Here is a 26,512-nt window from a genome sequence, read left to right as displayed (position 1 = left end):
GGCCAGCAGCCTGCAGATGAGGAAAGTCATGCTGTGGTTCAGGTCAAAAGGTGGTCTTCTGGCAGAGTTCCCTCCGGCTTAGGAGGTCCTTCTCTTGTTCTCTTCAGACCTTGGGCTGACTGGATGAGGCTGCCCGTGTTATGGAGGGCCATCACTGTACTCAAAGTCCACCCGTTTAAATGTTAATTTTATCCAAAAATACCCTCATGGAAACATCCAGAATAATGCTTAACCAAATATTGGCACCACAGCCCAGCCAAGTTGTCACATAAGTCAGTAACCACTGGCTTTCTAGCCTGGGGTGTTTGGCCTTGCCCCCTGTTGTCTGCATACTAACCACTTCTACATTGTAGATTCTACTAAAGCAGCTCCACATTTGGTGCCAAATTCAATATTGGTTAAGATAATTTTTCTTCCAATATAGGAGAGAGAGAGAGAGAATAAAAATGAGAGTGACTTAAATAAGTAAAAGTCTGAGTAGGCTTCCCAGGGTTGTCGTGATCACTTGGCTGCCGGACTCCACAGTCATCAGGATCCAGGCCCCGTCTGTCTTCCACCTTATGGCCAGTGGCTGTTCCTGCTCTTGCTGTTCAACCTGCACTGCGACTAGTAGGAAGGCACAAAAGAGCACACCCCACGTTGCCCACGTTGCTTCCCCACGTCTCAGGGTCTGACTTGGTCCTGTGACTGCCTTTAGTGCAGGGCGGCCTAGGAGATTAGCCTTAGCTGTGCTCAGTTAAAAATCCCATTACTGCAGAAGAATGTGAGAGCAGACATTGAAGAACAATTGCAAGTGTCTGTCACAAGTCGGAAATCCCTTGATCAGATACACTGGAGGATACAGAGAAAATTAACTAGGAAACCCTTTAGCAAGAAAACCAATTTGAAAGATTTGACAGTAGTCAAGAAGTGGATGACAAAGTCCTTACCTAAGTCAGTGGGAGAGGAATAGACGCATGGTCCCATTGCAAGATGTGCTCAGGAGAATTAACAGAATCTGGCCATTGATTGGCTCTGGAGTGGGAAGGGAGAGAAGGTGTCACAGCTGACTGCGGTCAAGACATGAGCTGTAGGCTCCAGCCTCGCTTTGGCTCCTGGTTTGGACGCTGACTCACTGGGTGGGCTTGTCCATGTTGCTTAACACTCTTGCCTTAGTTTCCTCATCTGCAAAGTGAGAATAATAATTCATGTCTCAAAACTTAATTGAAAGACTGGAGGAGATAACTTTTGTACAACATCTAACTTTAGGGAAAAGATTAATCAAGGATGAAGTTCTAGGGAGGCTGATATGTAAGGGGTGGGAAGAAGAGGACAGGTAACAAGGAGGACAAAAAGGGGCTTCAGAGATGTTGGCGATGCACAGGAGGCCAGCGTGGGAGACTCTCCACGTCGAGAGTGAGCGAGAGAATTAAAAGGTGAGGTGAAGGCTGAAAGTGAGCGTTGTAATCTAGGCTGGTTTTGTACTCATTTTATCAACAAGCTTCTGAGGAAAACAGATATTTTTATCTAACTATTAGAGTTGTGGAAACAAAGTATGGTTAAAGAAATTGCCAGACTATTTGTAATAATCACCAAATTATTCTATTTGGAATTTTTGTGAAGGAGTAGCTACATCTGAGTTTCTGACCGCTGAGTCTAGTCTGTTAAAATTCTTTAAAACTGTGAGGAATTGCCAGTCTGTGGTGAAGAGGTTCAGACTGCATCTCAGCATGAGGCGTTTGCTGCATTGGCCTTGTCCTAAGTTCTGTGCCCCGCCACTTTGATGGGTGACGATTGTGTCTGTGGAAGGAGCTGTGGACAGCACTCTCAGGTCTTTGCTTCGGACCCATCCATCCTTAGTTTCTTTATGTTAAAAGTGTCTGAGAGAATCTAGTTGTTCTTTGACTTCAGTGAGTGTTTGGGACAGTTGGGTGATGAAACGTGTGCGTGTGGCATCCTGTCTCACTACCCCCGATTCCATACTTGTTTTAGAGTGGTGATGTGGCTTCAGGGTGGATAGCAGTGGTGAAGTTTGCAGACCTTTTCCTGGCATTAGATTAGGGGGCAGTCTTTGTGCTGCATTAATTCGGTGTGTAACTTCGGGCAAGTCACCGAGTCTTTGCGACCCTCTGTTTGATAAATTGCATCAGACTATTTACCCTGTACACCTTGTAAGGTTTTGTTAAGACTCCCATGTGTGGAGTGCTCTTTAAATTAAGCACAAATAAACATATGGTAACCTTATTAATTAGGGTTATCACTTGTCCTTCACTCTGTTAACATAGGAATCAGCATGCTTTTGGATTCCTGGATCAAATCCACATTCCTGTTGATTCAGGAATATTCTGTTCTGTTCTAAAGAAAGAGTGAGAATTTCCTCATGGAGTGGTATGTGCTGTGTGCAAAGTGTCTTCTGGAAGCCACCTTTTCAGTTTTAGATTTGGTTTAACTGTTATTTGGGCAGTAGGATGCAAAGACTGCCCATAGTTTTCATGTTATTAGTTATATATAACTGTTTTTCTTTTCTACGTAAGTGCAAGTAACCTTATAAAGGAGGCTTATATAGAATCTCTGAAATATTAATTGAATACTAAATGGTTACAAGGGACCAATTGCAGGATTGATGCTCCTATACTCATTTTAAAATTTTAAAATATTTTAAAAAATTGGTTTTAAAAAAATGTTCAATGCTAGAGTCTCTAAGATAAGGGGGACAGGCTTGATAACGCTGTGGCAATGAAGGACTCTTAAGTCTGTTTCACTTGATTGCGTCTCCATATTTACATCTGAAGGAATGGTGGCTGTTGCCTTGGTGCTTTCATTGTGATAGAAGGGACACGAGGAAGATGAGGAGTAAAGATATTAGTCACAGGGATGTTTAGCTGTCATCCTGATTTTTCAAGAGTCCAGACATCCATGGCTGCTCTAGCACCAGAGAGTCTTGTAGGAGAGGCCTGGCCGTGCCTCCAGACGCATCCCAGGAAGACTCCCTCAGCAGTGTGGCTCCTGCAGTGAGGCAGGAGGAGTTAGCCAGAGGGAATCACTCTGCTTTCGTCAAAAGATGGCGCTATTGCTGTGCCGCCTGTCCTCTTCTGAGCTGGCTCAGGCTTTTTAAATGCAGAGAACAGTTAAATTGGTGATCTAATTAACACTGATCCTCGCAACAGAATGCCAGATATCTAGTCAAGCACCAGGAGAATAGACGAGAGAAGTGGAATTTATGTTTTTGAAATGCATCCGGTTGTTCTAGTAGCTGTCTGTAGAGATGACGCCCTCCGAGACTCACACTCACTGTGGAGCAGTGGGGTCACGCCTTTCAGTTTTGGGGAATTCTGAAGTGCCTTCTTTCTGAGCCTTGGCAGCAGTCAGGTTCCAGGACTGTCTGAATTTGTTCTGTTTTCAGTTTTTCAAGGTCATCGAACGTATGCTTTCATAAGGTAATACTTATTTTTCTGCAAGGTGTTGAAATCAGGTCATGTTTTTCTTTTATTTGCCTTGGTCATATGCTTCACCTGTGACGGTTGGAAGACGGCATGGCCTGGTCTGGAAGTGGTCTCTCTCATGCTGGGAAAGCCACACGTCCCATCCTGTTTCTCAGCCAGCATCTCAGACGGCTCTTTGGGCTTGACTCCGTTCCTCTCAAGGATGGAGAAGTTCAGTGACAAGCACAGAACAAAATGACAAAATGAACTCTTGAGAACAAACTTTGTTATTGATTGTACAAGGTGTTCCTTAAAAAATGCATTATACAAATCGAAACGCTAATTTGGGGGAGTGGGAAGAACCCTTGGTGTGCTGAGAAGACCCCAATCATCCCGTCCCCCTGCTCGTCTTAGAGAGAACGGTGACGCATGCACGTAGGCCACAGTTTGCCTGTCTGATGCTTTTGGAAGTTGACGTGTAAATGATTTCCTGAGAAAAGCTAGTTGAATCAAGCTTTCATCACAGAGCTATGAGTTTATCATGTAGATATAATACAGAAGATACTTTACATAGCTTTGCATTTTAACTCATTTGAATCTAAAATACAATCCAAAATCTTCAAAACCTTTGGGCCCAGATGTGCTTCAGACTTCCAGTTTTCTTGGACTTTAAGAAGATGATATAGTACCTGTTTGATATTTCACGTCGTCACGTCGTCCCTTTCCCCAGCAGCATCTGGGCAGCGCTCAGTGATCAAACGTTAATACGTTTTCAGCAGAACATATGGATAATTATGTCGCATGGGCTAAGTCTTGACCATAAATAGCTTACATAATTTAGGTCAGATTTTGAGGCCAAATGAGTCTGCCACAAACTCAAGAAAAAAATTGTAGTTGGCAGAGCTTTTGGATCTTATAGTGAAATGTGAGAGATGGTGGACCTGATTGTCATTTGGGTCCACTCTGTGAGCTGCCCAAAATCAGTTAACATTTTCTGTGTGTAGATGGGAAAATTAAATTTAACGTTATATTCTATTTAATGTGGTTTTTTAAGAATATGTTTTGTATTATTTTTAGCTGCTTCATTAACTGGGTGGTCCAAGCACCTAGTTAACGTGTTCAGCCGATTCCATAGTAAACTGAAAGATGACCCAGGGTTTGGACAAACATGCACAGCCGACATCTGCCTAAGCCCCGGGGTGCCTGGTGTACGTCTGCGGCACGCAAGCCTCGCCCCCCCCCCCCGCCCCCTTCTGCCGGGAGTCCTTGGGGGAAGGTGTTCCCCGCTGTTTATACCATGCTGGCAGTCGGGCTCGGCTTTATTTCCTACAGCTGTGCTGTGAGGTAGACTCCTGTTTCATGTTTCAGTTGGAGTTAAGCCTGATCAGCAGTTAGGTAGGAGAATTTGAGGGAAATAGTATGTTTGGGGAAATGACAGCAGGATGGTATTACGTGGCAATTCTGCTTCCTTTAGAAGTACTTCCTCCAGCTCTGATTGTGGTGGGACATTGTATGTTGAATAATCTGTAAAACCCAAGATTATGTCTGCTAGTTCCCATTCAGTTCAGAGTATTAAGGTAAGCTTCTGCCTAATCTGGTCAAAGTAACACTTTGCTTCATCTGCTGTTTTACTCATGACATCTTTTTCTGCCTTCACTGCTAAGTATGATTAGAAAGCTCTGCTGGCCATCTCTCTGCTCTGGTGAATACCACTTGGTTTGTGGTAGTTTCATGCAATATAGTTAGTGTCGCAGCGCAAGTGAAGAATGTCCCGTGACTCAGGGTCTTGTTAAGCCTTAAACTTAGAGTCATTGAGAAGCCGAGGGCCACAGCTCATTTGGAGAATGTTAGCACAGGATACCGTTATGCCAAGATGGCTGTTGCTTAGCTAGTTGTTTAGTTTTCCTTCCTCTTACTAAAAAAAAAATAACTTTGCATGGCACAGAAACTTACATAGGTGTACAGAACCCTAACCCTTCTACTGGAAGTCTTTTTATGATTTGGATGAGACCTATAGTATAATTACTTGGTTCTTATGGGCTACTTGAAAATATAGGTGAGGGGCCGGCTCTGTGGCCGGGTGGTTGGGTTCGCGCGCCTCGCTGCGGTGGCCCAGGGTTTGGATCCTGGGCGCGGACATGGCACCTCTCGTCAGGCCACATTGAGGCGGCATCCCACATCCCACAACTAGAAGGACCTGCAGCTAAGATATACAACTGTGTACAGCGGGGGTTTGGGGAGATAAAAGCAGAAGAAAAAAAAGGATTGGCAACAGTTGTTAGCCCAGGTGCCCATCGTTAAAAAAAATAAAATAAAAATATAGGTGAATTGTTATGGAAACAGATGGTTTATCCTAGAAACTACTGTGGTGGGCAGATTACAGCATGATTAGGTACTTAGATTTTAGGAGTGTGTTAATTTTCATTTAGTATATTGTAAAACACATGCTAAAAGTATCTTTTAGTTTTTATTGGAATACCAATACCAGAAGTATTGGTTTTTAAATCACTGAACTAATCTGATTATAGTGTTGTTAAATACTCTAATTTTAACTAATATAGAGTACCTATTGCTGTTTATGTATCAAAAGTGAAGAAACTATTATGTGTATTGATCAATGCTAATTTTAGAGATAGCTTTATACCTCCTGTCAAACCAGTGGTAGACCTCAATATGGAGTGGTTCAATTCATGAGAAAAATGTCTTCTGTGTTATAAAATAATTCTCAGTGCTGTCACGTGCTGCATAACGACGTTTCAGTCAATGACGGACCACATATATGACAGTGGTCCCATAAAATTAGTACCATACAGCCTAGGTGTGTCTTAGGCTGTACTGTCTAGGTTTGTGTAAGTACTGTAGGGGAGGAAGAAATGTTCCTCTACCCTTTTGGGTTCGTCTGGCCAGTCTAAGAATTAAATAGACCTGAGACAGATTAACAGGAAAAAAACAAACAAAAGTTTAATAACATGTATATGTGGGAGAAACCCAGGAAAATTGAGTAACTCGCCAAAATGGCCAAAGCCCTCACCTTAAGTACTGTCCTCAGCTAAACTCAAAAGAAGATGTTGGGGGTGGGGAGAGTCAGGAACTTCAAAGGGAAGAAGTTAGGTAAAAAGGAGTGTATGTTTGGGAAATGAGTGTTTGGCCACAGAAAGAAGGACAGACAGGGAAGCCCAACAAACAGGCTTTTCCAGGTTCCTCCTCTTCCTGTTGTGCTAAGGTGATCACTCGCTTCCTGACAGGTTTATCTATCTGAATTCTTTGAGGCAGTTAAGGGGCAGGTAACAAGAAAAATTTTCTGAGTCTTTTGTTTCTTAAAAATAATCAGCCTAAAATAATCCTTATGTTAAAGAGACACATTTTGGGGTGGCAAATTTTGTTCCCCTTAAGTACATTCTTGATGTTGGCCCTAGTATGAAATCACCTAATAATGCATTTCTCAGAAATTATCCCCATTCTTAAGCGACACATGACTGTGTAGAAAAGTCTTGGCTGGCCATATGAACCCTGTGAGTGAGTTTTTTTCACATCGCCTATTTTTCTTGATCTTTGAATACAGTATGATGGTATTTTTGGAATCTGTAACTACTACAAACAAAAGGGTACAGGTGGTATTTAAACCACAGTCAGCAGCACAGCAGCGGCAGCCACTGGCTGGGCTCCCTGACCTCGGCCCTGGTGCTGGGATGCACCCGCTTCTGAGAGCACCTTGGTGTTGCCACGCAGCTTCCTTGTTCAGAAAGTAGCACGACCAGTGAAGTTACACCAACCTAATTTTAGAAAGATAAATTAGAAAGTTGGAAGGAAAACAAAGCAAAAGAACCAGCCAATGTTGGCTGCATTATAGAAATTAATTTAAATTTGTGTGAAGCCACAAACATAGTGTTTGTAAATGTGAGGCTTCTGTGGACTCCTGCATGACTGTGACGAGACAGACTCCCCCTCACTGGGCCAGGCGTCAGCTTTGCTAGTTGTGGAGCTGGGATCAGAGTAACATGTCTGTGTTCACATCTGCATACATCCCTTGCCCAGTAATCCAGCTTTTTAAAAGAAATCCTTGTACCCATTGCTATAGTTAGTAGAAAATAATCCAAAATGAATGTAGTTGTAACTTACACAATTTTAGCAAAATCTACTGATGCCTTAATTTGTTGCTATAAAAACAGCCAGCTCCAGGCGTGTGTTAGCTTCCTGTTGCTGCTTTGACCAATTACCACAAACCTACTGGCTTAAAATAGCACAGATTTATTATCTTATACTTCTGGAGGTCATAAGTTCAAAGTGAGGGTGCTGGCCAGCTGCAGTTCCTTCTGGAGGCTGCAGGAGGGCGCTGTAGACTGAATGTTTGTGCCCCGTGACGTTCGTGTGTTGGAGTCCTAATCCCAGAGGTGGTGGTGTGGGGAGGGGCCCCTGGGAGGTGGATTCGGTTGTGATGGGATTAGTGCCTTATAAGAGACCCCTTCCCACGTGAGAACACAGCTGTGGCCGAAGAGACAGGTCCTCGCAGACCTGGACCTGCTGGCACCTTGACGTGTAGTCCAGGCTCCAGAACTGTGAGAGACCATGTTTGCTGCCTCACCCCCCAGGCAGGAGTGTTTTGTCGTTTCCTTGCCTTCCTCACGTTCCTTGGCTCCAGCTTGGGTTGTCATCTCCAGCCTTAGATCCGTCTCTCTCGGGCTCCCTGCTTCCATTTCCGTTTACAAGGATGACCTCCCAGTTTAATCACATCTGCAGATACCCTATTGCTGTGCAATGTGACATGTTTAAGGTTCTGGGGATTAGGAGATGGACATCTTTGGGGGCCTCTGGTCTTCGTACCACAGGCTGTTATCCCATTAACAGTTCAAGTCTTTGGTGTCCAGATCTGAGCCTTTTTTGTTTCTGTGGGGGATATTTAGGGGACAGTGAGAAGTAAGAAGATACACGTGAAAACCTGTTAGAGACGAACGACAAGCACTGAAGGTTCAGGAGGCCCTCAGTGGTAGGTGCCTCCCCAAATGTTCTTCAGTCAGTAAATGAATACATGGGAGGACTGGGAATTCTGGCTACCATAACACTTCAGTTATCTGGAACCTCAGGGAATAAGTCTTCTAGAGAGTTAATCCCTTATAGTCGAAATCTTAAAAAATTACCTGACCTCTATGGGAAGTTGCTGGTATTTATCCTACTGTTGTAGCTCCTCTTTAATTTTTGTTATAGAAACACAACACATGGGTAAAACGTTAAAATGCAAGTGAGCTTTTAGGTGAAGGAACTTACCCCTGCACTCCCATCTTCCCTGGAGCAGTCGCCTGATTATTTCTGTTCTTTATTTTGCAGGTCACTCCCAAACCTCTAAATCACGTTTCTTCTTTATTTTTATTTATGAGCTTTAGACGCTGACTGCTGACTTCTCACCGGGACTTCTCTCTCGCACTACCCTTTCCCTTCATGCCCTTCCAGCCTGCTGCTCACCCCTTCTCAGCTTCGCCCGTGGTGAGCTCCCGAGTCCGGCTCACCGGGAGCTGCATCTTGGCTCCTGTGAGTGTGGAGAGTACCTCTGACACGCTTCAGCTTTGTTCTGTTTCCTCTGAGAAGCAGTCAGGGCAAGGCCCTATGTCTGCCCCTGTAATGCAGGATCATTTACAGCCCCTCTGCTTCCCGGGCTCTTAACAGCTGTACCTTCACTAGTCAGGGTTGACAGGGTTCTCTCTGAGAATTTATGTCTGTTCTGTAACAGTACTACCAACAGGCTATGGAATGATTCTGAAGGGTGAAGACCAGTAGTAAGTATCCGTTGTTTACTTCTGCAAATGTTGTTCACTGCAGATGGACTAAGATGTTAGAATTAAATTTCCTTCTCTGTTGATTAGGTGTTGTGATCGGAGTGCCACTGAAAGGAAATTTCCTACCATCAGATTACAGGGGAAATCTCTCTCCTCTCTTCCTCCCTCTCTCTTTCTCTCTACCCTGCGGGTACTTGTGCCAAGACTTCAAGGTTTTTTCTGTTTTGAGTCATTGTGTCTCACTTCTTTCTAGAGAGATCCCTCTCATTCTCATCTGGAGTGGTCACCCCCCAGGGCTCTGGAGACTTCCCTCTCATTGTGATCTGAAGCAGTCACTCTCCTGGGCTCTGGAGGCCTCCCTCTCATTCTCATCTGGAGTGGTCACCCCCTAGTGCTCTGGAGACCTCCCTCTCATAGTGATCTGGAGCCTCACCCTCCTGGGCTCTGGAGGCCTCCCTCTCATTCTCATCTGGAGTGGTCACCCCCTAGTGCTCTGGAGACCTCCCTCTCATTGTGATCTGGAGCCTCACCCTCCGGGGCTCTGGAGAACTCCCTCTCATTCTCATCTGGAGCGGTCACACCCCAGGGCTCTGGAGACCTCCCTCTCATAGTGATCTGGAGCCTCATCCTCCGGGGCTCTGGAGAACTCCCTCTCATTCTCATCTGGAGCGGTCACCCTCTGGGGCTCCCATGCAGTTATCATCCTGGGATTTCACTTGTATGTTGTGTTCACTGTTTTCTCTATCACCTTCCTCCTTTCTTTTGATTTACCTCCTCATTTTGCTAGAGGTCTAATTTCTAAATCATCAAATACCTGACATTTTCTGTATCCCTTCAGTATATTTATTTGACAGTTTGGCAGTGAATGGTACCCACTTTACGTTGCCTTTTTCCAGGATTGGAGTGCACTGCTCCGCTGACACCAGTCTCGCTCCTGGACCCTCATAGGCGACTCGTTTTTCTCCCTGGAGGCATTTAGTGTCTTCTCTTTGTTCTTGACATTCTAAAATTTAGCGATAAAGCCTAAGTGTGGATGTTTTCGTTCATTGTAAGGTTGAAGTCGTGCAGTGTTGTACAAGACCCTCTGCCTCTCCTCCTAACTCTCGGGTCTCACCTCATCCTTCCACCCCGCCAGCTTACCTTCCTGCAGCCTCACTGGCCTCCTCTTTCCTCAAAGAGGCCTCCAGGGAGGGGGAGGGGCTAGAGATGGAGCCCACTCACCAGAGACCAGTGATGTAATCACTTACGCCTACTTAATGAAGTTTCCATAAAAACCCCAACTGAAGGGATTTGGAGGGCCTCCCGGGGGGTGAGGAGGTGCTGGAGGGGTGTCTGGAAAGGGCATGGAAGCCCTACATGCCTTCTCCCGTGCTTCGCCCAGGCATCTCTCCCATCTGGCTGTTCCTGAATTGTATCTTTCTGTAATAAATCATTAATCTAGTAAATAAACTGTCTTCCTGAGTTCTGTGAGCCATTCTAGCAAAGTATTGAACCCACGGAGGGGGTCATGGGTCAGAAGTACCGGAGGGCTGGACTTGCACTTGGCGTCTGAAGGGCAGTCTTGAAGGGCCCAGCTCTTCACTCATGGGATCTGATGGAAACTCCAGGTGGAGAGTCAGAACTGAGGTAAATTTTAGGACATGCAGTCAGCGTTTGCAGAGAATTGGAGGATTGCTTGGTGAAGGAAAAGCATGCAAACACATATACATACATGTGTGTGGTTGTGTGTATGTATGTATTTATGTGTGTATACTGTGTATCAGTCTGCCAGGCCTGCTACAACATACATACACATGTGTGTGTTGTGAGTGTGTATGTATTTATGTGTGTATCCTTTGTGTCAGTCTGCAGACTGGGGCCTTGGACCCCAGAAGTTCCTTCTCCCGGTTCTGGAGGCTGGAAGTCAGTGAAGGAGCCGCGGGCTGGTTCCTCCTGAGGCCTCTCTGCTCAGCTGGGGAGAGCTGTCTTCTCCCTGTATCTTCACATCATATCCCACTGTGTGTACCTGTGCCCAAATTTCCTCTCAGAAGGACATCATGGTATTGGATTAGGGACCACCCTAAAGCCGTCATTTTTTCTCATTACCTTTTTAAAGATCCTGTCTCCAGATACAGTCACAACACTGGGGCCAGGACTTTACCATGAATTTGGTGGGGGCACAGTTCAGCCCACGATAGACTTACTTATTTCTATATTCTGTCTCCCCGAGCTGGAGTGTAAGGTTCATGAAGGTGAGGCTTTTTGTTGTTTTTCTATTTCAATATATACCCCACACCTAGAGCAATGCCCAGCAATGTAGTAGATGCTTAAGAAACAATATCGAACCTTCCAGCCTCTTGATGAGTTCTCTCAATCTGAACACCCGTCCTTTCATCTCTGGAAGACTCTCTTCTGATTATTCGTTAATTCAAGTACCCTCCCCCAGTTCTCTGTGTTGTCTTCCTGTCAGTTGAAATTTGGACCCACTTGATTGATCTTTCCTGTCTCATTTTCAGTCACTGTTCTACTTTTTGGAAGATTTCTGCAACCTTAACTTCCAGACACTTCTACAGAAGGCTGTATTTTGACGAGCATGCTTAATTCCTGAGCGCTGTTCCTCATCCTGTCTCATGGCATTCTGTCACTGTTTTATGGGTGCTGCATCTTTGCTGATCTTCTTGCATTTATTAGGTCTCATTGTATCTGTTTTGTTTCCTGAATTTTATGTTTCTTCCTATGCCATTTTTTTTTGTTTATTTTATTCTTGCTCTTACAAGCGCTTGGGCATTTCTCACGCTTAATTATCTGCAGTCCTTGGTTGTACATTTTTATTTACTGATGGGACAATGAAGCACCAGGACGCTTGCTGCAGGGATGGGACCCTGCCCTCAGGATGAGCTCGCTGTTACCTGGAGGCCCCTTCAAGGTAGGATGCAGAGGTCTTTGGTTTGAGGGGCAGATACGCACAGTGCCTACCATAGGGCTCCCCAAATTGTTTATTCAACTTTCTTAGATAAAAACCTTTCAACATTTTACCTGGCTGCCAGACTTGCCGTATATGGGAGTATGGAACCCATCGTTTCGTATATATGCTTTGAATTACTATCTTTCTGTTCACTTTCACTCCTGTCACATTACATCTGGCGTTTTCTCTGCAGCTGGGTGGGTCAGAGGAGCCCTCTGTCACCGTGGTCCTCCTCATGAGAGGCCTCTCCTCCTGCTGCATCCACCACCACTCCTCTGCGTGTCAGCCTTCAGAAATTGTCGAAATCTGTTGTTAGGTAGTGATTCTCTCTGTGCTATTTACTTTATTGTTTTCGGTTAGTAATTCATTTCTTTTCATCTCATTTAAGGGTGTCTAAGGAAGGAGAGAGGAGCGAAAACTTTGTCATGACTTTGCTTGTCTTGAATTAGAATTCTTCATCCCTTAATCACACAGAGAACACAATTTGACCTTATTTTGATGATGTGGATCTTCATTATACATCTCAGTTACTGGGATGTGCTCTAGCTTTTTAAATGCAGATTTGAGACAAGGAGCTGCGTGTAGTCTTAAATCCAGTAGTGGTTCTAGAACATGATGTCTTACCAAAACAGCTCCTGGTCAGCAATTGTCCTGGAGTCGCTGCAGCAGCAGGACTGACCCTTTGGGTTTGCCTCCCAGTGATGACCTTCCTGCTTGCCTCTTTAGTGTCAGAGCTGTCTGTCACCTCACTGACTTAAAACGTCCCAGCTCCCGTTCATGCTCCATGCTATTTCAGGCGAAGAGTGCAACCCCGTCTTTCCTGAAGCCGGCACGTCCCTTTGCAGTCGGAACCCTGGGCTGTTCTCGTGGTTCACCCTTTTCACACAGTGCAGGTCTTCTTCCTAAAAGCAAACCTTCCTCCCCGTCTGTTCCCTGCAGCTGCGTGCCCCTCTGGTGGAGCTTCTCAGTCCCTGTCTGAGTCCTGCCCCTTAAGCATAGGTGCTCTCTGAGTGTCTGTGTTTAGTCCACTTTTTTTCTCACTCTTTTCCTGGGAAATCCTCTTTCCCATGGTGATTGATCTGGCTACCATTTCGCAGTCGTTTAGGGTCTGTTAGAAAGTAATGGCTCCTGAGCTAGAGAAGGTGCAGCGTCACTGGTTGGAGCAAGCTTGGTTTCAGATGTGTAAGCTCCCTGGCCCTCAGACCCCACAGTGCCTTTGAAGGCACCTAACCAGTCTTCTGCTTTTTCTTGATTATGTGCAGGTCTGCAATCAAGGCCCTGCGTCCTGGAGGCCTCCTCGTGTACTCTACCTGCACACTTTCCAGGGCAGAAAATCAAGACGTGATCAATGATGTGTTAAACACCCACAGCAACGTCATCCCTGTGGACATTACGGAAATGGCAAGGACCTGCTCCCAGGATTTCTCCTTTGCTCCCACTGGTCAGGAGTGTGGGCTCTTGGTGATTCCAGATAAGGGCAGAGCCTGGGGCCCGATGTATGTAGCCAAATTGAAAAAATCGTGGACTGTGTGAAATTGGTGACTTGCATTTTGTGGACCATGTCAATGTATTATATTTGTTTTTCTGAGCTCTGCTACATGTTAACATTTAAATAATTGTGGAGTTGCTTTCCCTGGGTCTGTTGGAATCCTGTTTAGTTAATGCCTTAGCGTCTCAGAGTCAAGGTTTGGGAATTTTCCAGGTGTATTTTTTTCCTAGAAATACATCTATAGCAATGATTTAAGGTGGTACAGATGGTGCTTGTTCTGTGTGATAATAAATCTGCTGTCTTTTACTTGGCATTTTCTAGTTAAATTAATCAGAATATGTAGTTTTATGCATAAAATGTTTAGAAACACCTATCCATGACGTTGGCACTTTGAACCTTTAAAAGTGCACGTTGCCGGCCTCTCCTTATCAAATATACAGATGATTTCAGAGTTTTTTTCCCCCTTTTCTGTAAGAACTGATTGGTATTCTGGAAGTAACTTCTTCCAGAAGCACTATGTCTGGTTCTAGCAAAATAGGTTTCTTATTTGCCAAGTTGTTTTCTTTTAGGGACTGTCTTCTGTTTGCTTCAAAGGTCAGTGACTATCGACACCAGCTTTATGTCTCTGCTCTTTTTCGTATTCACAAATACAAATTGAAAGGGTGAATTATGTCGACAGGCCTTAGAACAGCAGATCCGCATGTACATGTCTGACTTCGACATCCAGGTGGTGGGAGAATGGGTCTATCCAGCAGGCAGTAAAGAACGCACTTGAAACAAAGCCAGAATGATTAGTGACTGCAGTGGCTGAACTGTGTTTGGAGTTTTGTGAGCAGTAGACTCTGACTGTCCTGCAGTTGCCGTCTGGGGGCTGTTTACTTCACTGCATTGTGCAGTGTTGTGTGAGAGCACAAGGTCACGTTAATGCATGAGGGGGAGGCACCTAGTGAGAGCCGTTACCAACACTCCGTGCATGGACTACTGGCTCCCTGTTCACACATATCCTGGGAAGATTGTGTGCGTTTCTGTGTGTGTGCTTGTGGTTTTAGCTTCAGGTTTGGATCATGTGTTTTCTCTAGACATTGCTTCTCTCAGAGTCCAAACAATTTTTTCCTAAAGTTAAGAAAAATTATGCAGCATACTTCAAAAGAGTATATCTGTTGGAAAGTAGCTTTTTTAAGAAAATACACCGACTATATAAATATGAAATTCTGCTGAAGCGGAATCCTTTTGAATTGTTTATTACATTCTGTGCATTTAAACTAGAGAGTGTTTGCTTATAAACTTGTTTTTGTTTTGCAAGCATATGTGACCAGGTTCCAATAACTGGGAAGCATATGTGACCAGGTTCCAATAACTGGGAACCGTATGTGACCAGGTTCCAATAACTGGGAACCGTATGTGACCAGGTTCCAATAACTGGAAAGTCCTAGGAAGAATGTTTTTTCTGTACCTTCATTCCATTGAGCCTTTTTTCCCTTTATATGTAACCAATATGTTTAAAGAAAAGCTGGATCTCTTGGACTCAGTGACACATACTGGGTTAATATGAAAGATTAATGATAATGGAAAAGATTTAATTTTTTTGGTTGGTGCTTATTGGTTTATTTCAACTTGAAATCCTGTCTTCAGATACTATAGGTTTAAAAAGTGCATTTATTCTGTGTAAGTTAAGCACAAAGTAAATTTTCGTGGTGCACTTTGTTGAATGTCCTTATTTTCTCACCATGTGCCCTGAGCCTCATCTGAACACTCTGTGGGCCACTGGTTACACCTTCCTGTGATTGCTGAAAAGTGCAAATAAAGATAGAGCGAGCCCACTTTATTATTAACAATGATTTTAATGAAAGAGCTGACATTTATTAAACATTAAATATTTGATCAAGTTCTTTATACAGATGTATCTTTTTGGTCTTTAAAAGACTCCAGGAGTGAGTATTGGAACCGCCTTTTGCGAGTGAGAAAACCCAGGCTCAGTGCTGGTGGCAGCTTTGCCGAGTCTACACTGGTGGGTAACGGGTGAAGCTGAGGTTCCAACCAGCACCACAGGCCAGGCCCTTCTTCCTGTGCTGTGCTGTCTCACAGGGTATGGGTCATGGGGACCCTCAGATTGTCCTCGGGCTTCACCCTTGCTCTCTGTTGGTCAGTTTTCCACTTGTATGCGACTCCCTATTCTCAGCGCATCAAAAGTTAATCAAGACGTGGAGAAGAAAGCCTTTGAAATATTTCAGTGTGTGTTCTAAAGAAGAATTTCTTGTATTGCAATGCCCAGAAATCTCCCATGGATGTATTCTGTGCCTTCCTTGTCTTTGTGGATGCTGAACTGAAAAATAGAAGTTTGGAGCAGCCTCGCAATGTCAATTGAAAACCAAGGAGTAATTGATGCTACTTTCTGTGGCATTGAGTTACTTTGAAAATAGCTTTGTAATAATTTGGGTTGCTCACCAACACATTAACTTCTCTCTGCCATCAGCACACTGAACAGCCGCTAGTTTCAGAAATAGGCTATGAATAAATGTAGTGCTTTTTTAATGGTTTGTACTGAATTTTAAAGCATCGGAAATTACCTGTGGTTTGGAATCAAGGTGGCCTACTATCCTTTATCCTGTTACATATGTCCATATAGCCTTATACTCAAGATGGCATGTTACCACCCCAGCAGTATTGTGAAAAATACCCTTTATACAACGTGAGTGGGTATAAAATGATACCAGAACACTTGCTACATGATTAGATAAAGTAACAACGAGTCTAACAGGCCCTTGTCCACGAAGGCCTCCTGCCTGGGAGAAGAGGGCCAGGTGATACGCAGGCTGATGCAGCTCATCTGAATCACAAAGAGAAGACTGGAACCAAGAGCAGCCATTTTACTAGATGCCAAGAAGTCCTTTGAGGCAACTGAACAGGACCACTTGTATTATGTGTTAGGCAGATTTGGCTTTGGGGACAAATATAACAGGTAGCACAATTTATTTTTAATCCATTTATATGGTTCAAATCGATGGTTTACAGTCTCCCTGTCTTTGCCTCATTGCTGCCCTGGGGAGGGAGGTAAGGATGATGCCCATCACTGGTGCTACTCCAGGCTGACGCTGGAGCTGTAATGGCACCAGATCCCATGGGTATCTGATGGATACTCAGTTGGAGGCTCTCAAGTTAGCTAGTGTCTGCTGATAATCTGTTGCTCGTGCTGAAGGCTCTAGCAACGTCTGACCTGGAAACATCGACAGTAATGTCGGGATTTGGAGAGGCTTCAGGCTGCAAAGTCAGTGGGAGAGGATCAGAAATACTCAATTGACAGAGTAGTTCCTGTTAGTGTTACTTATTATGCGACATTTAAAATAAATTTTAAAAGAATGGATTTGGAATTCTCAGGGAATGATTAAACAATAGAGTAAAAAAACAAATTTAAAACATTGAGCTGTAATTCAGTGCTAAGATTTTAAGAAAACATTTCACTAAGTCTAAGGAGGAAAAAAGCCTGGTAGAGTGTACATCTCTTTAAAATTTAATTAGCCCAGTCAAATATTAATGCCACACCTTTCTGTAACTTTTCACGAATGAAGAAAGTAGTTTCCCAGTCACATGAGACCATGTGGTCGTGTTGAGACTAGGTGGAAGCACCTGCCGCCTTTGGAAGGGGACCAGTTGCTTCACTGGAAGCCATTTGATAGCTACATGGTGACTCAGTTGAGCTTGCTGTGGCTTGTCAGGAGGAGTTTTCTGCTGCATGGTGCTCTGGAAGAGCCTGTTACACGCAAATAACTATATAGCCCAGCAGAGTCAACAGAGACTGAAAACATAGCCCATTGAAAAATAAGAAAGGACTAGATTTCTAGCGGTTTCTTAGTTCTTAAAAGCAAGTAGGAGCAGAATTGCAGATATTAACAAGAATGGACATGCTGAAGAGGGTTTAGCATTGGTGACAGGAGAAAAGAGGGACTGGGCTCATTTCACCTTATTAACTTATATAGAGAAAGAATCTTCATTTACTCATCCAAACGAAGCATTAACAACCTTTCTCCCTCCTTCTGGTGTTACAGTACTCACTGGGGTGTGGGACTGAGGAGGGAAGAGGACTGGATGACTCATGCTCACGCGTTGACAGCAGTAGGCAAGGTTACTGTGTGCTTGTGCTCATGGCTGCCGACTAAAGAAAAAGGAAGGGCGACATGGTGGTTGCAACCAGCTCTGACGTTCCTGGAAATTGTTCTGTGTGATATATTTAGTCATGAATAGCCAACATGACTAGCTGTACCACATTACCATATTACCACACTGAGAGACATCCTTCTTGACCATAAAAACATGTCAGTGTAAGCCCTAGATTATAATAAATGTGTTTTATAAACCCAGCGGACATACACAAACTACCTGTGTTCTTCAATAAAAAAAGATTGCTTTTGCTATATGTCCTAGTACAGAGAGTCTGTGTTACATCTTCCCTATAAAGCTGTGGCTGTGCCCATAGACACGTTATTTTCAGTTCTCAGTTAACCTGACCATGTAGAGTTAACTCAACAGGTTCCTTTCCCATCCCATAGTACTGAGTTGGCTGAAGCAACTTGCTCTAGTTTCAGAAAGGTGATTTTGAACCAGGGAGAGGTTCAGGAGAGGTTTAGCTGGGATCTGGAACGTTGCTCTTGGGTCGGGCCTAGATTGACTTGGTCACGCGTGTTTCAGAAACCAAGGGCTAAAGCAAGCCTGAAGGGTTCAGGATGAACCCTTCCAGAAGCACATGACAGCTCCCAGCAAAGTTTAGGTGTGTGTCTGGTCACACCACCTGCGTTCACTGAGGACTTGAGTGTCCAGCTCATATCTTCTCCACTGGAACTCCTGCCACAGGCTGAATTCAACGTCTATAGAAAACCCATCCAGTATCCTACCTTCCCGTTTCCTTGACTGCCTCTCCCATAATGGCTTTTGTCTCCAATGTTTTCAGCAACTCATACTCCTGGGCATTCCCTGGAACTTGGCATTATCTACACTCTCCAATGGACCTTCCTACAGGATGAAAACGTTTTATCTGCCCTGTCCAGTCTGGACAGTATGGAAGCCATGCATGGCTGTGGGGCACTTGAAATGTGGCTAGTGTGACTGAGGAACATAATTTTTCATTTTAATTATTTTAACTGTGAGTAGCCACGTGTGGCTAGTGGCTCCCACATTGGACAACACAGACCTACAATTTCTGCACTTAGGAAAACTCAGTCTCAGCATCTCCTGTCGCAGCTGTCTTACTCTCTCATTCTCATTAAAAATACAGCCAGGACGTCAGCATCATGATGGAGTGAATGTGCCCAGGACTCTCTCTCCTCCAACATACAACAAAAAGGAGCAACCATATTCCAACAGAAAATACCCTAACAGCACAAAAACCTCAGAGAGAGACACAGCCACAGGACAGAGGATGGAGAGGCTGGAGCTGCCCTTGGAGGAGCTGGAACAGGGTAAGAGAGTACTTCACTCCCTCCCCTTGAGACTGTGGTCGCTGCTACAGGAGGCTCCATGAGTGAAGGAGTGGGTGAGGGGAATGCTCATTCACGGGAACAAGGACTCCCTAGGGCCCTTGCAGCCTAGAGGGAAGCCCTCCTATGGGGCAAAAGTTTTCACACAGGGTGACCTCATCAAGCCAAGACCCCAGGATACCAGATAGCGAGAGCTGATTGGGGAACCAGGACTGCATGCAGCAGAAAGCGCCCCTTCCCTGACCCGCGCTGTGCCATGCCAGCTGAATGTGGAGGACTCAGAATATGCAGTTCTCAACCCCCACTCGGTGATGATAGGCTGTAACTGCAACCAAATAATATCAGAATGGGAAAGATCCATCCTTCCACCATCAGGCATTTCATCAAATCTCCAGACCAGAAAGAAAATGAAAGCACCCAGAACTCAGTCCTGAGGACACAGAAATATGTAATCTAAACGACAGTGGATTCAAAATCGCTATCATCAAAAAACTCAATGAGATAAAAGAGAATGTAGAGAAACAATTCAACAAGTTCAGGAGCTACTTCACAAAAGAGATTGAAACTATAAAGAAGAATCAATCAGAAATATTGGAGATGAAAGGCACAATGAAAGAGATAAAATACAGACTCCCACTCAAGTGGACATCATAGAGGAGAGAATCAGCATAATCAAAGACAGGCATGTTGAAATGCTCCAGACAGAGGAGGAGAGAGAACTAAGACTAAAAACAAATGAAGAAAGTCTCTGAGAAATATCCAACTCAATGAGGAAATGGAACATAAGAATAATAGGTATTCAAGAAGGCGAAGAGAAGGAGAATGGAGCAGAAAGCGTGTTCAAAGAAATAATAGCAGAGAACTTCCGAAACCTAGAGAAAGAGAGGGAAATCTGTGTGAAAGAGGCTTCCAGATCTCCTAGATATGTCAATGTAAAAAGACCTACTGCAAGGCATATAGTAGTAAAACTGGAAAAAATGAATGACAAAGAAAGTATACTAAGGGCATCAAAGCAGAAGAAAACAACATACAAAGGAACCCCTATCAGGCTTTCAGCAGATTTCTCTGCAGAAACCTTACGAGCTAGGAGAGAATGGAACTACATATTCAGAAGTTTAAAGACGAGAATCTTCAGCCAAGAATACTCTATCCAGCAAAAATATCCTTCAGATATGTGGGAGAAATTAAAACTTTCCCAAACAAACTAAAGCTAAGGGACTTCGTAGCCACGAGACCCATCTACAAGAAATCCTCAAGAAGGCCCTCATACCTGAAAGAAGAAAAAGAGGGAGAAAGAGGTCACAAAACACAGAGTAAGAAGATAAATAGGTAGACAGAATCAGAATAGGATAGCAAATATTCAACTACAGCATTAAGCTAAAGGGAAGGAAAACACCAAAAACAAAGACAGTCTTATCACTTTAACCGTAAACTCACAAATTGGGATAAGATATGAGAAAAACAACTTAGAAGGGAAGGAGGAAAGGGACTGAATTGGTTTAGACTAAGGAAATAAGAGGCCATCAGAAAATGAACTATCTTATACAATGAGATTCTGAATGCAAACTTCAGGGTAGCCACTAAACAAAAAAGTAGAACAGAGACACAAAAAATAAATAAGGAAAAAACAAAGAAGCATCATAAAAAACTACATAATTCAATGGGTAGGCCAGAGCACACAGGATGAGAAAGGAAATGCAGGAAAATCGGAAAATGAGTGATACAATGACAGCATTAAGCCTTCATATATCAATAATCACCCTAAACGTAAATGAATTGAATTCTCCAATAAAAAGACACAGAGTGGCGAGATGGATTAAAGAACGAGACCCAACAATTTGCTGCCTCCAGGAAATACACCTCAGATCCAATGACAAATACAGGCTTAGAATGAAGAGGTGGAAGACGATACTCCAAGCTAATGTCAAACAAAAGAAAACAGATGTCACAATACTTATATCAGACAAAGTAGACTTCAAGATAAGTAAAGAGAGACAAAGAGGGGTAGTATATAATGATCAAAGGGACGTTCCATCAAGAAGAAATAACACTCATAAATATCTATGCACCCAACACAGGAGTACCAAAATTCATAAAGCAACTATTAACAAACCTAAAAGAAGATATTAAAAATAACACAATAATAGTAGGGGACCTCAACACCCCACTCACATCAATGGATAGATCATCCAGACAGAAAATCAACAAGGACACAGTGGAATTAAATGAAAAGCTAAACCAGTTGGACTTAATAGATGTATATAGAACACACCATCCAAAAACAGCAGAATACACATTCTTCTGTTGCACGTGGAACATTCTCAGAGATAGACCATATGTTGGGGAACAAAGTAAGCCTCAATAAATTTAAGAAAATTGAAATAAGCATCTTTTCTGATCACAATGCTGTAAAGCTAGAAGTTAATTACAAGAAAAAAGCTGAGTAAGGGACAAAGATGTGGAGGCTAAACAACATGCTGTTGAACAAGCAGTGGATCATTGAAGAAATTAAAGGAGAAATCAAAAATTATCTGGAGCCAAATGAAAATAATAACATACCAACTCATATGGGATGCAGCAAAAGCTGTATTAAGAGGGAAATTTATCACAATACAGGCTCACCTTAACAAACAAGAAAAATCCCAAATAAGCAATCTCAAATTACACCTAACTCAATTATGAAAAGAAGAACAAAGTCAAAAGTCAGCAGAAGGAGAGAAATAATAAAAATCAGAGCAGAAATAAATGCTACTGAAACAAAAAAGACAATAGAAAGAATCAATGAAACAAAGAGCTGGTTCTTTGAGAAGATAAATAAAATTGACAAACCCCTAGCCAGTCTTATAAAGAAAAAAAGAAGCCCAAATAAACAAAATCAAAAATAAAAGGGGCGAAATAACAAGACTCCACAGAAATACAATGGATTATAAGAAAATACTACAAAAAACTGTATGCCAACAAAATGGATAACCTAGAGGAAATTGATAAATTTTTAGGCTCTTACAACCTCCCAAATCTGAGTCAGGAAGAAACAGACAATCTGAATAGACCAATCACAAGAAAAGAGATCAAAACAGTAATCAAAAGCATCTCAAAGAATAAAAGCCCAGGACCAGACTGCTTTCCTGAGAAATTCTACCAAACTTTCAGAGAGGATTTAATACCTATCCTTCTCATGCTATTCCAAAAAATTATGGAAGATGGAACACTTCCTAACACATTCTGTGCAGCCAACATCACTCTGATACCAAAGCCTGACAAGGACAACACAAAAAAGGAAAACTACAGGCCGATATCGCTGATGAACATACATGCAAAAATTCTCAACAAAATTTTGGCAACCCACATACAGCAATACATCAAAAGGATCCTACACCATGATCAAGTGGGATTCATACCAGGGACACAGGGATGGTTCAACATCTGCAAATCAATCAATGTGATACAGTACACCAACAAACTGAGGAATAAAAAACCACATGATCATCTGAATAGATGCTGAGAAAGCATTTGACAAGATCCAACAGCCATTTATGATAAAAACTCTGAACAAAATGGGGATAGAAGGAAATTACCTCAACATAGTAAGACCATATATGACAAATCCACAGCTAACATACTCAATGGGCAAAAACTGAGCACCATCCCCCTGCGAACAGAAACAAGATAAGGAAGCCCACTATCACCATACTTATTCAACATAGTACTGGAGGTCCTGGCCAGAGCACTTAGGCAATAAAAAGGAATAAAAGGAATCCAAATAGGGAATGAAGTGAAACTCTCACTGTTTGCAGATGACATGATCTTATATATAGAAACCCCCAAAAAAATCCATCAGAAAACTAATAGAAATAATTAACAACTACAGTAAATTTGCAGGGTACAGAATCAACTTACCAAAATCAGTTGTTTTTCTATACTCCAATAACGAACTTACAGAAAGTGAACTCAAGAATATGATTCCATTTGCAATCACAACTAAAAGAATAAAGTACCTAGGAATAAATTTAACCAAGGAGGTGAAGGCTTTATACAATGAAAGCTATAAGATATTACTGGGAGAAATTGATAATGACTTAAAGAGATAGATTTCTTGCTCCTGGATTGGAAGAATAGCATAGTGAAAATGTCCATACTAGCCAAAGCAGTCCACAGACTCAGTGCAGTCCCTATCAGAATCCCAGTGACATTCTTCACAGAAATAGAGCAAAGATGCCTAACATTCATATGGGGCAACCAAAGACCCCAAATTGCAAAAGCAATACTGAGAAAACAGAACTAAGCTGGAAATATCACAATCCCTGACTTCAAATTGTACTACAAAGCCATAGTGATCAAAACAGCATGGTACTGGTACAAAAACAGGCACACAGATCAATGGAACAGAACTGAAAGCCCAGAAATAAAACCACACATCTACAGACAGCTAATCTTCGACAAAGGTGCCAAGAACAGACAATGGAGAAAAGACAGTCACTTCAATAAATGTTAGGAAAAGTGGACAGCCACATGCAAAAGAATGAAGATAGACCATTATCTCACACCATACACAAAAATAAACTCAAAATGGATGAAAGACTTGTAGGTAAGTCCTGAAATTATAAAACTCCTGGAAGATAATATCGGTAGTACACTCTTTGACATCGAACTAAAAAGGATCTTTTCAAATACCATGTCCTCTCAGACAAGGGAAACAAAAGAAAAAATAAACAAGTGGAAATTCATCAGACTAAAGAGCTTCTGCAAGGCAAAAGAAACTAGGATCAAAACAAAAATACAACCCACCAATTGGGAGAAAATATTTGCAAATCATATATCTGGCAAGGGATTAATCTCCATAATACGTAAGGAACTCACACAACTGAACAATAAAAAAACAAACAACCCTATCAAAAAATGGTCAGAGGATATGAACAGACATTTTTCCAAAGAAGATAGATATACAGATGGCCAATAAACACATGAAAAGATGTTCAACATCACTAATCATCAGGGAAGTGCAAATCAAAACTACACTAAGATACCACCTTATGCCTGTTAAGATGGCTATAATCACTAAGACTAAAAATAACAAATGTTGGAGAGGGTGTGGAGAAAAGGGAATCCTCATCCACTGCTGGTGGGAATGCAAACTGGTGCAGCCACTACAGAAAACAGTATGGAGATTCCTCAAAAAAGTAAAAATAGAACTACCATATGACCCAGCTACCCCACTACCAAGTATCTACCTAAACTGCTTGAAATCAACAATCCAAAGTAACATATGCACCCCTATGTTCATTGCAGCACTATTCACGATAGGCAAGACTTGGAAACTATGCAAGTGCCCATCCACTGGTGATTGGATAAAGAAGATGTGGTGTATATGTACAATGGAATACTACTAAGTCAGAAAAAAGACAAATTAATCCCATTTGCAATAACATGGATGGACCTAGACGGAATTATGCTCAGCAAAATAAGCCAGACTGAGAAATACAAACACTAGATGATTTCACTCATATGTGGAATATAAACAAATACATTGACAAAGAAAACAGTTCAATGGTTACCAGGGGAAGGCAGGTGGAGTGTGGGCACAGGGCTTTGAAGGGGAGCACCGATGTGGTGACAGACAAGAAATAACATACAATTGAAATTTCATGTTGATGTAAACTATTATGAACTAAAAAAAAAAAAATTTTTTAAACTGCACTCAACTTCCTGGACACCTGTAGTTTTAAACTTTCGTCCCCCAAGACTGCCCCTCCCCTCCTGGTCTCTTTTCCTTATCCGTCCTGGACTCTATGGTTGATGCCTTAAAACTTTGTCCTCAGAGTGCTTTTGTCTCCCTCATGCTCCTGCATTCTGTTGCGCTTGATATTTAGACTTGCAACTCTAGATCATGCCATAGTCCTGACTCTGCCTAGATATCCAGCATTGCTTGGAGATCCAGAAAGTCATGTGGCAGTGCAGACTGGTGTCACCACAGGTTCAGGCCCCCTGCCTCTCCCTGACTTTCGCTCGGCTCAGTAACTTGGGCTGTTCTTTGCCGTCTTCCTTTTCCACTCCCGTTAGTGATTTTTCCAAACTTCTGTTGTTCTCTGCAATTCTCCCATATGAACACTTCCTCTTTTATCCCAGAATATGCCCCCTGCCTCCTGGTTCCTTGAGAAAATTGTGGCCACAGTGAATGTCCTTAATCTTGCCTGATGCATAGTTCTCATTTTATTAGACACACCACCATCCATCTGGCCTCGTGAGTTAGAAACCTGGGAGTCATGTTCAACTTTTCTCTTTCCTCTTCTCCTTCTCACCTCTGGGTAATAACAAAGTCTTACCTTTTTCAGTTGTTCTCTCCTACTTAGCACCATTGGCATTACCGTAGTTAAGGTCTCCTGAGCTGCTGAATTTTCTTCCAATTCATCTTCCTACCTGCTGCCTCACACCTCTCCACCCGCATCCTATTGCTACTGAAGTGCTCTTCCCACAACAGAATCCCATCAAGTCATGACCCTGCTTAGAACTCTCCTCGCTGCCTGCAGGACGAAATCCGAGCCCTTCGCATTTCCTCTCAGGTCCTCTTGCTTTGAGATCTGTATCTCTCTCTCACTCTCTTTTTCACACACACACATACACACACACAATTAGATCCTCTTTAACTTCATCAAAATTTGAATAATCCTACTGAGGAAAGCTAATACCACAATGTATAAAGCGTCCCAGCTTATTGGTTGGGAACCCTTTAAGTAACTCACCACATTTTCCTCTCTCTCATTAGCTGGAGTTCTAGAGGACCTGATGTTATTTTTTTTCAAAGTGATCTAAATATTTAAAAATATAGTCTTTTTGTTATACTCCTGTCTGAAAACAATATAGGTATATTTTAGGCTGCAATGCTTAGTTTTTCCATAGTGAATTGAAAGAATAGTCAAACTATTTTTGCAAACTTGTGCACTGGACTGAGAGATGTAAATTAAATAGAGAACCCACTGTATTATGGACACGCTTAGGCATGCACACATTGTGGGGAAATCCCAAAATGAAATAGCCTCGATAATAAGGTTGGAATGCCAATGGATAAATCCTAGCAGATACTTCAAACCTATAAGGAATATCCAAGGGCAGAACAGAGGATGAGAATGTCTTAAAATAGAAAAGGAAATGGTGCTTCAGCACATCAACGACAGTCAAAATCTAGATTATTAAAGTAGCACTTGCAGAAACTATGGAAAAGTCTTATTCTCTGTAAACTTAGGAGTTACTCCAGAGTTTTTCCTTTTTATTGAAATGTGAACATTAATGTTTTGGAGCTACTACTGCCTCTAAGTTGATCTGTGACATTAAATACGTCTCAAACTTTCCAAACTTGGTTGCCTGATTTTTAAAGGGAAATAGATTTTCTCTAAGGGAAGCGAGTAAGTTTTGAGCGATTACTATATTGCAGCATTGTTCTAAGTACT

General features: G+C 42.7%; 1 protein-coding gene across 12 annotated transcripts in view; it reads left to right on the top strand.

The window, feature by feature from the left end:
• Nucleotides 1–15,487, top strand: part of NSUN3 (NOP2/Sun RNA methyltransferase 3) — a 59,445-nt gene extending 43,958 nt beyond the window's left edge. For 6 of the 12 annotated variants that reach the window (XR_011428910.1, XR_002801919.2, XR_011428906.1 and 3 more), the window contains one exon: nucleotides 13,376–15,487. Coding sequence is in view for 2 of the 12 variants with exons in the window: in XM_023623991.2 (XP_023479759.1) it covers nucleotides 13,376–13,646 (271 nt within the window). In the remaining 10 variants the exon portion in view is untranslated. Of the gene's footprint in view, nucleotides 1–8,302; nucleotides 8,386–8,723; nucleotides 12,075–13,375 lie in introns of all 12 variants that reach the window. The other 6 variants (XR_011428911.1, XR_011428903.1, XR_011428909.1 and 3 more) reach the window with 4 other exon arrangements.
• The last annotated feature ends 11,025 nt before the right edge of the window (nucleotides 15,488–26,512 follow it).

Source organism: Equus caballus, chromosome 19 (assembly GCF_041296265.1).
Source record: "Equus caballus isolate H_3958 breed thoroughbred chromosome 19, TB-T2T, whole genome shotgun sequence".
NCBI classification, from domain to species: Eukaryota; Metazoa; Chordata; class Mammalia; order Perissodactyla; family Equidae; genus Equus; species Equus caballus.
Note: the sequence above shows the minus strand (reverse complement) of the source record. Positions and strands in the feature narration are given on the sequence as shown.